Source organism: Watersipora subatra, chromosome 9 (genome assembly GCF_963576615.1).
Source record: "Watersipora subatra chromosome 9, tzWatSuba1.1, whole genome shotgun sequence".
Taxonomy (NCBI): Eukaryota; Metazoa; Bryozoa; class Gymnolaemata; order Cheilostomatida; family Watersiporidae; genus Watersipora; species Watersipora subatra.
In genome coordinates, this window is record NC_088716.1 from 16,343,157 (window position 1) to 16,356,834 (window position 13,678).

Below are 13,678 nucleotides of genomic sequence, written 5' to 3' on the forward strand. Positions count from 1 at the left end.
CGCGTTAAAATAATTACTCATTCACAAGTTCGTTACATAAAATCAATGCATAGTCTTAGAATCCTACAAACTGCTTTTACGCATCGGCCACTTACAATCAACCTCCAGCTGTACACCTTCTGGGAACTATAGGCTATTAAAAAATGATCAAGTCTGAGTGGTGGTACCTCAGGCTGTAGCTGATTAATTTTCTGGAAAATCATTAACATAAATGAGGGAGAGTTTTAGGGTGGGTAAGCCTGATCCTCTCTGGTATTCAGGTGGAAGTGTAGAGGGATGCAGGCAATACTTATGTGGTCCACTCACCCTTCTTGCTTCATTCATCTTGTGACTGCTACTGGTGCTAGCAGGTGCTTGCAACAAGATGGAAGCCTGCAAAGGATATATGGCGTTGATGATACTTGCTACACTCTCTTCTATGGCTCTGGCCAAAAGGTATGATATTTATTTGGTTTATTTGTTAAAGCAGTAATCTTTGTTATTCTATTATGATGAGATTATTGTCGTATAAATTTTGATAATGTTTCATTTGTGGAATGATTTTAATATTCCGAAACATTATATCATTATCAAGATAGTGACAGCCAGCAAGTGTTTGCTTTAGATTTTATGAAAAAACCATTTTGAACACCACAAAAGCTTTTAAATATTATAATCTTATTAAAAGCCATAATATGTCACTTTTAAAATATATTGACTGACAGCGAGTGTGTATTTTAGCAAAATTTTAAAGTTTAGTTTTATGAATATACTTACTGGTATTTGATGAGTATAAAACAGGACTGACTGAGGATCCTAGTTTAGAGCTTCATTTTATATAAACTATTGTTAGATTATGTACTAGTCATACGAGTGAAATTCCGTGGTCCTAATTTATTAGATAAGTACGACTAAGGAATTTAAACCTGCTCTATTCTGCTGTCTATTTTACTAGCCATATTACCGTTAAAAAATTCTCTAAATCAGTAAACTTTGTTACTCCTGAATATATGAATATGGATATAAAACAATAAGATATTTAGTAGTAACGAAATTTGTTGACTTTCAGCTTATTACAATGGTGAGATAATATGGCTCACAAAACAAAATATAGATACACTTTAGAATTAAAATAAAAAATACAGTATTTATATATATATATATATATGTTTTATAAACAACTCATGCAGAACCTCACATTTTAACTATGCTGGAGATAAAAGATAATACAATTGTTCTGCTAAATATGTGTATATGAAAACCGCAGAGGAAGCGGTAATTAGACAGTCAGCAGTATTTGCTTAGACAGATTTGAGGCACAAATTTACATTTACATTTAGCTTCAACATTAGTCATAAGATAAAAAAGTTATTACCTCTCAACACTTCCAAAATTTTCATGTTACATTTTCACTACCTGTTCAGTTTACAAGAAATTGGTGTTGATCCCGCTTCTTGCGGGTAGTATAATAATATATAATAATAATGCTACCAAATTCTGTGTCAGACCGTGTGTTAGGCTGTGGTTATGTTTACTGCTTATTGTTCCAATTTTAATACCTTGTGCAAATCTTTTTGAGAAAAATTATTGTGACAGCAAGTCTGTCAGCAAAGCAATAGCCTGACAGTTTTTTTCTGGCTGTGTGTGCATACTATGAACTAAGGCTATCTTCTGAGTAGAGCCAACATGAGCTATCTAGCAGCGGTTTGTAAAAGAAACTAAACAGAGGTGCAACATAACCGTTTTTACAAAAAAATTCGAATGGCCTGTGGATAGGTTTTATGGTCTATGTGTTTACTATTAGTCAAAAGAGGAACATAGAATCGTGTGTTTCATTGGTGACAATGTCAAATAATGTACAGCATTCTAGGCAATTTTAGAGTTCTATAATATTTTGCTATCATTATGATTACACATGCTGATAACAAAATACTTTTCTTATAATTTGAATTGTCTTCTCTTTGTTCACTTTCAATTTGGTTCTATTGCTACTAGCGCACTAAAAGTCTGGTTCGTCATGAGAGATTGTCATATGTAATAACTAGCTGTACAATTATTCCCAAAACAGCAAGGTGATAGATTGGTGCAGGTGGAAGAGTGGTGGTCGGCAAAGCTAAAAGTTGGGAGTTCCAATCCTGTTGGAAGCAATCTTTTTTTCAACCTCCAAGCATGGCTTCAGACAGACGAACATGGCTCTTATTATAGTAAAGATTGTGCATATCTGTTTCAGAGGCTATGTCATGACTGCTCCATCTCAGTTCATACCAAATCGGCCTGAAACAGTATGCATAGACTTAGTTGAAGTGACGACCAACACATCAGTGGAACTGAGTATATTTAAGAGTGCTCGTATCAGCTCGTCTCAATCTATTTCTACTTCTCAAGCAAACATAGTCGACAGGATGACCTTCACTATGAGCCCCGCAGGTAACTAATTTGTGTGGAGGCAAACAGCTACTTACGACCGCCTTAATGTTTGAATCATACAACATACAATGAAAAAAATTGGAACTAATATGTAGCTCTACAATCTAAGAAATTTTTTTCATTGTATACAATCTTGGATGTTTTATTAAAAAAACATCACTGTTTTGTAAGCAAAGAAAATAAAGTGCAGTATTTAAAATAATGTAAAATATAAAAATAATAAAATATGCATTAGAAGTAAGTTTAAAATTTACCTAAAAGTAAATTATATCTCATATCTCTATCACTATATCTGTTCTTTCAATGCTTCTAACTGCCTCATTTACTACCTTTTATGTCATTTATTTAAACTTTCGCTCCATATGTCTTACATGAATTTGATCTATTGCTATCAATAGTTATTTGCAGCATTTAAAAAAGGGTTATTTTAATTTTTTGGGCAGTTGAACAAATTACTGTGTATTCATAAAAGTATATCTGTTTCAACATACATGACTTTCACATAAATATGTAGACAGCTTCTGAACAAAGCTGGGAGTTGTGCACTCTTGTAATCCAACTGCTTGGAAGCTCCTTTTGTATGTAGAGGTATGACTGTATCTATTATAGTATTGCAGCTACAGAACCTCCTAGACATGCTGTCTAAATATAGAATTGAGTCTTCCTTTACCTAGTGATGAATCTATTGACAGTACCACTCAGGTACTTGCTCCAGCCCATTTATTATTAGAATAATAAGCAGAATAATATTCAAAGGTTTATTGCATTGAAGTGTCATAATTTGACAAAACTGCTGAGGTTCTCGCCACAGCCCTTTCATCATTGGAACAACAAGGAAAAAAATGTTCAAAAGTTTATTGCACTAGTGTCATAATTTGACAATGCAGCTCAGGTACTTCCTACAGCCCATTCTTCATAGGAATAGCAATAGGAAGTAGCATTGCTTTACTGCGAGTCTACAGTGAGATTTAAGTGTAAATGTACCTATTATGCTGCCAAGCCCGAGTTAAATGGATATCATTGATGTGTTTCTAAAGTTTTTCATTGGAGTAAATTTTTTTGTTGACTCATGATACAACCTAATTTACTTAGAAATATTCTTGGAACTTAATTTTTCTTTTCAAATGTAGATACTTTTGAGTATTTTCTTCAAAATGATTTCTATGACCTGTATATTTTGGCCTCATACACTCAAGTATTTGCTAAAGTGAAAACATAAATATTATTTGATTTCATTTTTGTGATTTTACACATGAGTTATTTACTTTAAAAAAAACCTTCTCATTAGATTTGAGTAGTCTTTTCTCTGATGGGTAAAGAAAACTTTTATATGATTGTGCTAACACAAAGCAAATCGTAACCAGTAAAAGTATATTGATATGAGATTCACAGCCTTTGTCAGGCTGTGTGTGGTTTGTTAAAGGAATTTCGTAGCATTCTTATTAGCATTTTTATTACATCATGTGAATGGGTGTATCAGCTGGTACTTTCTATCTGTAGATTTATTGTTGGGTGTATTCAATTCTCACGGAACCTCTATTGTATGGTTTACCCTCAAACCAACTCTATTGTCATTTTGACAGCTGATTTTTATCGCTAGTTTATTTATAGCATGCCAAATTCATAAATATTCAGCAACGCCATTCGATGTAGTTGACCTTGTAGTGACACAAGGTTCTTGTCTAGTTTGGACAGACAACTCCCATTTTAATGATTGTTTGGTTGTGAGCAAAGATTTATGAAAACAAAGAATTTATTTTTATTTGTGGTTGGAAACCATGTCATTAGCATTAATTCCGTTGATAGGTTATCCTATCAGTTTAATATATCACAGTGTATGAATTATAAAGTAGGTCACATTAACTCCATGTTTTAGTAGGTCACAGTGTACTAGTAAACTGAAGTTGAAGCCATTTACAAATACAAAGTTTTCTGTGTAACCAATAAGTAGACTTGTTAAAAATGTGTATTATATTATATAATATATTATATAATATTATTATATATTATATAATAATTATATAAATATTTTATAATATCAATGTATTGGTTTTGCTAAAGGCTGGTTCACACTATATCGGCGTATCTCAGCCTTGATACCACAATACAACCAAACTAAAATGCAGCTAGTAATATGCTTATTTGGTTTTTAAAGTGTTGCAATAATAGTATAATTTTGCTTGTAATTTATGACAGAAACACATAGTAGAATGAAATATCTGGGAAACCAGATTTAAAAACAGCACAGTCATAACTATACTAGTAGTAACATTAGTAAGAGTGACCCAACAAGTATAGGTTATTTTAAATTTTTAAAATAACCTAAATTTTAAAATTTTAAGTTTTGCAAAATTTATGAATATACAAATAATGCAATAAACATGACACAAGTTTTCAGTTAGCCAAGTATATATAGTTGGGGCTACGGAACTCCATTGACAACCATCCAAATCTTTCATTGGTCTGTTCCTGTGATTGTGTGCAAGCGTGTCGGGAAAATGTTAAACTACTTTGAAAAAAATTATTTATGATAAAACCCGAGCTGCCCGTTCCGTAACAAGTTTCAAAAAAATGTGTAAGGTTGTGCGATGTCCCATCTTTACCTGAATATAGTTTATAAGCATCGCGATTAGCGGTTGTATCGGCAATAAGTAATCAATTCATTGGTTTGAAATTTCTGCTTCAACCAAGCCAGAAGATGTCAGGTATTGTTTAAAAATAGCCCTCTTATCCGTACGCCTGTTCATCAGTGGTGAGACTTAGGGAAGGGCAGTAATTGACTTTCCCTTCCTCTGTAATTAGTCTTGCACTGAATGGTTTCCGAACTTCTGGTAGTCATAAGTGTCTAAACGCATTCCTGAGCCATTATTGAGGAAGGAGACAAGAGTAATGAATATTGATTGGATTAATAAAAAGGTTTTGTTCTTTCAGCCTGGCAATGCTGGGTGTTGTCTTCCTTTCTCACCAATGCTTTAGTCCTAACCATTTGGTCTGAGAAGTGATGATTTTATTGGTTTTTTACTTTTAATCTAAGCTTGCATCAAGATTTTTAGAAAAAAAACTTCATTCTTAAAAATTTATTTCAGCTTAAATTAATTAATCTAAATATGAAAGCTAATTACTTGTGTATAAAGCGTTGCTGCCAGTTTTTTTTTATAGTTAGTCAACTTCATGCCATTTCAACCTCTCACCATCTTGCCCAATTCCCTATTTGCTCTTTAACTTTCTCTCCCTCTCATTCTGTGCTGCAATTGGTTCTTAAAAGTATGTCAGGGCACCTGCTCAAACTGCTATTTGATGCTATTTTGTAGAGAGCTCAAAGTGTGTGGTCCTTACACTGCCAGAAAATGTTAAAACCAAGTACCTTGTACTGACTGTCAGAGGTGACCAGCTGCCACTTCAGCCATTTGGTTGGAGCTTCTATGGACAGAATCTAGTGCGGGTGCTAGATCAGTACACCCCAACTGAGATTTGCATAGTACAGACGGACAAACCAGAATATAAGCCATCACAGACAGGTAAAAGGCTTTTAATTAGTGGCTTTTCCTGTTAATTTGAGATGTTTTTACAAAGATAAATGAAGTGTTGGCCGCTGCAATAGTTGATATTGTCTTCTCAAAATATCCCACTGACTTCTCTGTTTTGCGGTTATACATTTTTATATTGTTGATCTGAGAAGATAGTTTGAAGAAAAAGTTCAAGAAAAATAAGTTTTGGACAAAAAGACAAAATGGAGCTGTATTGTTTTTAGCTGGAAAATTTCAGATTATCAATTGAAATCAATTACAAAGCATCAACCAATCAGATTGGCAGATCTTTTTATATACCCTTAATTGAATGCCAGGGCGCTCATTTTCTCACCCTTCCTATTTAGTGACAGTCAAATATAGTGGAGTGGCTTTCAAATTAAGGTTTTGCTGTATTTTCAGTTAATATACATGGATTTTGATTATGAACTAACATCTAGTATAACATATTATATGCAGTACAATTTTCGTTTAAAAAGTCTTGTAGTTTACAAAAGTTGCTAGGCCTTTTAGTAACCATTGGCTATATATTTTAATTGTCATTACTGGCAAGGATGCCAAAGAGAATCTGTTAGGCACAAATTAATTATAAAGATATTGTAAGGGCAATAATAATTAAAATGGTTGGCAATGGACGGAAAAAGCTTTTCATTGGTTTATGTTATATTTCCTTGATAAAAAGAGAAAATATAAAAACTATTGTGTCAAGGTCAGATTCAGTTATCTTTTGTATTTCGTATTTCAGTGCAAATCAGGGTACTGAGGCTGGATACTAGACTCAGGCCCATCAATCAGCCTGTAAGTAGTTTTCCTTCCCATCATTCTATCCCCCATCTTCCACCGTACCTCTTAGCTATCACCTGGCTTAGGTTCTATTGTTTATAGCTAGCATCTGTTCAGCTGAATTAGCTTCTGGAACCTTCTGTTATTAATGACACACTGTGTTTCAGATGAGTAATGTCGCTATACGCACCCCCAGTGGAGTGACTGTAGAACAATGGCTAAATGTTCCTGTCAAATCTGGTATGTAACACCCTGTTGTTTATCCTTTCCCGTGTTTGGTTTAGGTTAGCAGGTTATATTTAAGTAATTCTGCTGTGGGGCTTGTAGGCATGGCAGCACTCAAGTTTGAACTAGCTGATGAGTTGGAAAAAGGTGATTGGTCCATCGTTGTTACTGAACATGGCAAAGAAAAAGTCAAAGCCTTCAGTGTTAAACAGTATGGTGAGTTGTCCCCTCATTATTTTTTATTTTGATTTTTTGTTTGTACAATATTTCACTTAAGTGTGGTGGTTGCTCTATTATTTGAGGGTATATAACTCTGTATAAAATTCAGCACAACTCTATGAATATAAAATCACGACTTTGTTAAGCAGGGCTGTTCAAGTAGAACCTTTAGCTGTATAAGTCAAAGGGATGTACAATTAGATGTATGAGATTCTGATATGAGTGCAAACACACCATAGCTAAAGAAACATACCATAGCTAAGATGTGGATGGTTATTGCGGATACATTGCTATATCATGTTTTATCAGATACTATGAATTTTATTAGTACGTAAAATGTGTTATATATAATTATGTTATATGTTATTATATCAATATTTATTATAATAAGGGCCATGTTTATCTGTCTAAAGCAAAGGTTGAGAAAAAAGATTACATCATATGGGATTCGAACTCGTTGTTACTATAATAACAGCCGTATCTGTCCGTCTGCCGAAATCATGGCAGGAGATTTAAACTCGTGTATATAATGTATATTGCTATATCAGCGAAGCAGGGTTATCACAAACCTTTGATGTATTTAATTTTTTAAGCAAGTTTTGCATTGCCTGGTTGTTTGAAAGTGTAATTTCGTGAGTGTATATTTGTTATTTATAGTTGCACAAATCTAACGCTCTGAACAATCTCTTTATAATGCATAACTTGCGTTGTTGGCCATGTAAACAAACTTTTTTATTTTAAAACAGGAAAAATGAAAAGAAGGAATTTACTAAATTAAAACTTTTTAGGACTCCGGCAGTCTCATGTGCTGTGTGAGATAGTTTGGTGTGTTAATAAAGCACAGATAATAAGTATGTGCCTAACAATTCTGAACTGTGAGAAGTTGGTTGAAGGGGACAGATGGTAGTGTCGATCTTCTAAGCCAAAAGTTGAGAGTTTGAATCCCATAGAAATTGATAGTAAAAATATGAACATTTTTTCTTCCTAACCGCTAAGCGGGGCTTAGCGGTTAGAACATACACACGAACACGGCTCTTATTATAGTAAAGATTTATATATGACAGTTTGTGATTAATTCAGCCATTTTGAACAAACCTGCATGTCATACCTACTGCACCAGCAATGATCACTTACATTGCTTAAAGAGATTTCTTGAAGCAATTAACCCGATACCAGACAGCGATTGTTTCTCAGAGAGTACACATTTATTTATTACAGCTTGCCAATAAATTTTGCTCAACCTGAGGCAGACATGTCGAGCACAATTCTATTACAATTAGTTGTTCTAAGGATAAATCCTTTTGTCTCCCTCATTTCAAATTAAATATGTGAGCCATACTGTTTTGTCAGGAAACTTGACTCCAAAAGTAGCATGCTGCAACCATTCACCTTGTATAAATCTGCATTGATAATTAGACTTTTCCGAAAATGTAGCACTGCATAATATCACCTAGTATACAAGCTTTACTAGTAGAGATTGTACTAGTTATACTTTTATAAGCCAGAGTAACTTGTGCCTAGTTCTCTAGAATGACTGACCGGTTGGTTCGAGCTTTACTCTCAAAAAAGCTGCCTATCGTGACAGGAATGACATCCATCCTTAAATTACTTTCTGCAACTGGCATGTCTCTAGTCACTGGGTTCAGATAGGTCTAGCGAAGATCGCAAAGCCAATGTTTGTGCAGCATTTTCTTTAAATACATGCACAGCCTCTGCTTGCAGTGAGCTAAGCACTTTACGGGATAACACACGCACGCACATGCACGCACATGCACTCTCACTCACACGCACTCTCACTCACACGCACTCTCACTCAAATGCACTCTCACTCAAATGCACTCTCACTCAAATGCACTCTCACTCAAATGCACTCTCACTCAAATGCACACACAGACTCTCACACTCTCACTCACACCACACACTTGGATAGGTCTACATTTCCCACTCCCCCCGGTACACTTTTGTACATCGTGTCTGTTTCACATATTAGTTTACTCAGATATACAAAAAAGACACAGTGGACAAGCGTTGTGATGTTATGCACTGGTGTATAGTTTAACTGTCTCATTATCAACTTATCCATCTACAGTACTAGATAAGGAATCAGTCAGTTGTTCAAGTAATAGAACTGTTCCACACATCTTCAAACCAGTTAGTTCTGTCATTACAGAGCTGCCAGGATTTGATGTCACAATAACTCCGCCTGCTTCTGCTATGCTCAGGGATGAGTCTGTCACAGCTGTCGTCTGCGCAACGTGAGTTTGCTTCTTTGACCTCTATATTGGGCTACCTATGTTATTCTTATGATGTCGTTGGCTAGAAAGGTAATTTTTATTCGCTTGCAGCATTACCACTAGTAGACCAGCATCCTTGGAGTTGATCGAGAGCACGTCAAACAATATCTTTAGTTCTAAATGGTTCTGTGCAGTCAAAATATTTAGGGCTTTAGTAGACTAAGTTTGCTGTATTATTATGAGCTCTCTTACCATGCTAATACTATGTAAAACCTCCTCTTTAGACATTGAAGTTGTTTTCCCCTTTCGCTACAGCTTTGACCAGAAATTAAATAGGATTTTAATAAGGATTTTAATAACATCTCTTAAATATATTTATATGTAGCGTAAATTTTATTAAAGCTGCACTTAAATAAAAGTCGGTAGATTTTATTAGGAAGCATCGGTATTTTCCTAACATTTGCAGTTTTTTTAATGTTTGATGTGAACTGACTGCGAGGATGTTTCAAAATTAATATTGATAAAGTTTGATTACGGTTAAAACGCTGAGATGAAGTGAAAGTGCGATTATGATATTTATAATTACAAAGAGATTGACAGAATAGAGACGGGCAATGCTGCAGCTTAAGGCAATAGTTGATGTCAACTATAACAATGATAACAACTAATGACCTCATTTCATACATATTTTTATTCAGAGCATTTTAATAACAATCAAGTTTTATCGATTTCAATCCTAAAACATCCTGGCAATCAGATCAACTCAAAAAATATAAAAAACCATCGCAAATGATAGAAAAATACCAATATTTTTTTAGGAAATCAACAACAATTTGTGGAAGTTTATCTCTTAGCCAGCTTGGAATGTTTACCACTCCTAGTTGTACCTAATATTGTATGTTTGGCATCCAAGCTAGAAATATGTGTATGTATGTTTCAATTTGTGAATCAATGGCTACACAAGACCACAGTCTGTTGTAGTATAGAGATTATAGTTCGTTGTAGCGAAAAGCAATAAACTGCAACTAGTTGGAACTTGAGCTAAAGATATTTGCAGTCCATAGAAGTTGCATGTTTATGTAATAGAAGCATAGTCAATTAAATAATATATATATTGCTTTATTGACAATAATTTCATTTCAAATAGATACTTATAGATAATTTCGAGTAAAATAACTTAATATAAATAAATAAATACAATCATTTAGACTTATAAATATTCATTTCAAATAATACTCATCATTAATATTATTAGTTGAATTTCATATAACTTTAATATTTTTTTTGAGTAACATATCACTTTAATCAGCTGTGGATTTTTCCTTGTATATTCCTAGGCTATTAGATAAAATTTATTATTTTTAATTCATATAGCTTTAATATGTACATTTTCCTGAGTCACATATCACTTTCAACAGCTGTCACTTTTTTGTTTGTGGATCTAAGGCTAAGTAATTGAGCTTGCTAGTCACTTAAAACTAATACGACTTTAACTTAAAGTGTTGGTGATTGTAACTCCCTAATGTTTGATTAGCGACGCTGGCAGTGTCACGCATTGTCGTCTGTCACACGCTGCTTGTAGGTACACTTATGGTCAGTTTGTTAGCGGGGTGCTCAGTGGCAGCATCTGTTTGGTTCAGCCATTCATGAGAGTAAGTGAAGGTGCTTTCTGTCACAACATCACTGAACTGAAGGTAAGTTTTGTATTTGTAATCTAATCATTTGCTCACTACCAATTTGAGCTGCTTAGGAATATTGTGCTATAAAGTGCAGCACAGTAAAAGTGAGTTGTAAATGAAATAGGAAATGGTTGGGTGTATCAGCAGCAGTTCCAAATAATTTTTGCTGAAGTTTGATTGGCTGTTCACAATCGTTTAGGTTGGGTTTTGAGGAACATAGTACATTGTTTATTAATATTAATAACTTTCTCAGGTTATGAACTTTTTAGCAGATATAACTCGTTATTGTTTCTTTCAACGTTATTAACCTTTACTATTTTTTAAATTAATATATTAGGTCTTCATTTATAAAGCAGTATATATACCTATATATATATATATATATATATATATATATATATATATATATATATATATATATATATATATATATATATATATATATATATATATATATATATATATATATATATATATATATATATATATATATATATATATATATACGAGGGGTGATCATAAAGTTCCCGGAATCGTTTTCCTAGTCAAATATAAAACCATGTGCAGTTGTTTTGATTGTTCCATGTTGCTAAGCAGCACGGGATTTCCCCATAGCCAAAGTTTTACGCTTGTCAGAGCACCCGCAATGAAGTTATAGTAGGTAATGTCAAGGTCATTTTTTATCGTTCGTCGGATTTTTCGAAAATGAATGAAGTAGAAGAGCAAAGCGTTTGTGTAAAATTTTGTGTAAAACTTGGAAAGTCCGGTGCTGAGACGCTCCAAATGTTACGGACAGCTTATGGAGACTCTGCCCTTAAGAAAACAGCTTGTTATGAATGGCACAAAAGATTTAGAGAGGGAAGAACAAGTACTAAAGATGATGACCGCATGGGCAGACCGGCAACTTCAAGGACCACAACTGCCACAGACCTTGTGAGGCAGCAGGTGATGGGAGATAGGCGATTGACTATACGGGAAATATCAGCAGAAAGTGGGCTTTCTTATGGTACATGTCATCTTATTCTCACTGAAGATTTAGGCATGAGAAGGACCTCTGCAAAGATGGTACCCAAACTGCTCACTGACGACCAAAAAGAAAAAAGAGCTGTTGTATCGAACTAAAAGATGCTTTAGCACAAGATCCTGACTTTATTTCAAAAGTTGTGACTGGGGATGAAAGTTGGGTCTATGGATATTACCCAGAGACCAAATCACAAAGTTTTCAATGGAAATCCCCTGGCTCTCCTAGGCCTAAAAAAGCTAGAATGTCTCGCTCAAATGTAAAAACGCTGCTGATAACATTTTTCGACATTAGAGGTGTGGTACACTCTGAATTTCTGCCACATGGTCAAACTGTGAATCAGCATGTGTACAAAGACATTCTGATAAGACTTAGAGACAGTATCAGAAGGAAACGTCGAGATTTGTGGCTCTCAGGTGACTGGTACCTACACCATGACAATGCTCCGGCTCACACCTCATTGATGGTACGTCAGTATTTGGCAAAAAATAAGGTGACTGTGCTTAACCATCCCCCTTATTCACCTGATTTAGCACCATGTGACTTCTACCTATTCCCCAAAGTCAAATTGACAATGAAAGGTGAAATATTTTACGACATACCAACTATTCAAGAAAATGTGACGAGACAACTCCGAAGCCTTACGGAAAGTGATTTCCAGCATTGCATGGATCAGTGGAAACACAGATGGGACAAGTGCATAGCAAGCTCAGGCGATTACTTTGAAGGGGACAGTTTAAATTAAGTAATTACGATTAACAGTTTATGTGTACTGAGACAATTCCTGGAACTTTACGATCGCCCCTCGTATATATATATATATATATCGGTGTATTTACATGTATATACATGTATACGTATATATATGCCTATATATAGATATATATATTTGGATATTTTGTATATATTAAATATATATAACATAAATAAATATTATATATATTTAAATATACATGTAAAATATTATATAATTATATAATAGCTTAAATATAAGTTATTAAAATTCATAAATTATGCATATATTTATATATAATAGTACATATTATATATATAAATATATGTAGGCATAATATGTATAAAATATATATAATATATATAAATATATAATATGTCCATATTATATATATTGATATATATAAATAAATTTATATAAACCTATATACATATGGATTATAAAAAGGTGACAAGTAAAGGGCTTGGTTGCATGAAACAAAATTGTAGTGACTTTTACTGAAGTATTTTCTTTTATTATTTTACTAAACATCTCACTCTCGTGTCATGCTGGCTAGCCAAAAAATCAAAAATGGATGCACTCCATCATTGGTGCTTTTTAATCTTTTGAATTCAAAGGCTGTGAGCAGAAATAATAAAATATATTCTAAAATAAATAGTAATCTATTGATAATAGTTAAATATATTTGCTAAATAAATGAGTCATTGAATTGATTGGAAGTAACAACCGTTGTTGGAATAATGCAAAAAGCTGTCACAAACTAATTTCACTAAAGATTTTTCAAAACTAATGCTGGTTATGATACATTGTAAGTTACAGCAGGTATATTGGTTAGTAATACCGGTGCACGG

General features: G+C 33.7%; 1 protein-coding gene across 1 annotated transcript in view; it reads left to right on the forward strand.

Moving 5' to 3' along the window:
- The first annotated feature begins 337 nt into the window (after window positions 1-337).
- LOC137404839 (ovostatin-like) overlaps window positions 338-13,678 on the forward strand; it is a 45,488-nt gene continuing 32,147 nt past the window's right edge. The window contains exons 1-8 of the mRNA XM_068091066.1: window positions 338-435; window positions 2,210-2,406; window positions 5,718-5,924; window positions 6,679-6,731; window positions 6,884-6,956; window positions 7,044-7,157; window positions 9,331-9,415; window positions 10,977-11,088. Of these exons, the coding sequence (XP_067947167.1) occupies window positions 365-435; window positions 2,210-2,406; window positions 5,718-5,924; window positions 6,679-6,731; window positions 6,884-6,956; window positions 7,044-7,157; window positions 9,331-9,415; window positions 10,977-11,088 (912 nt within the window). The 5' untranslated portion in view covers window positions 338-364. The remainder of the gene's footprint in view (window positions 436-2,209; window positions 2,407-5,717; window positions 5,925-6,678; window positions 6,732-6,883; window positions 6,957-7,043; window positions 7,158-9,330; window positions 9,416-10,976; window positions 11,089-13,678) is intronic.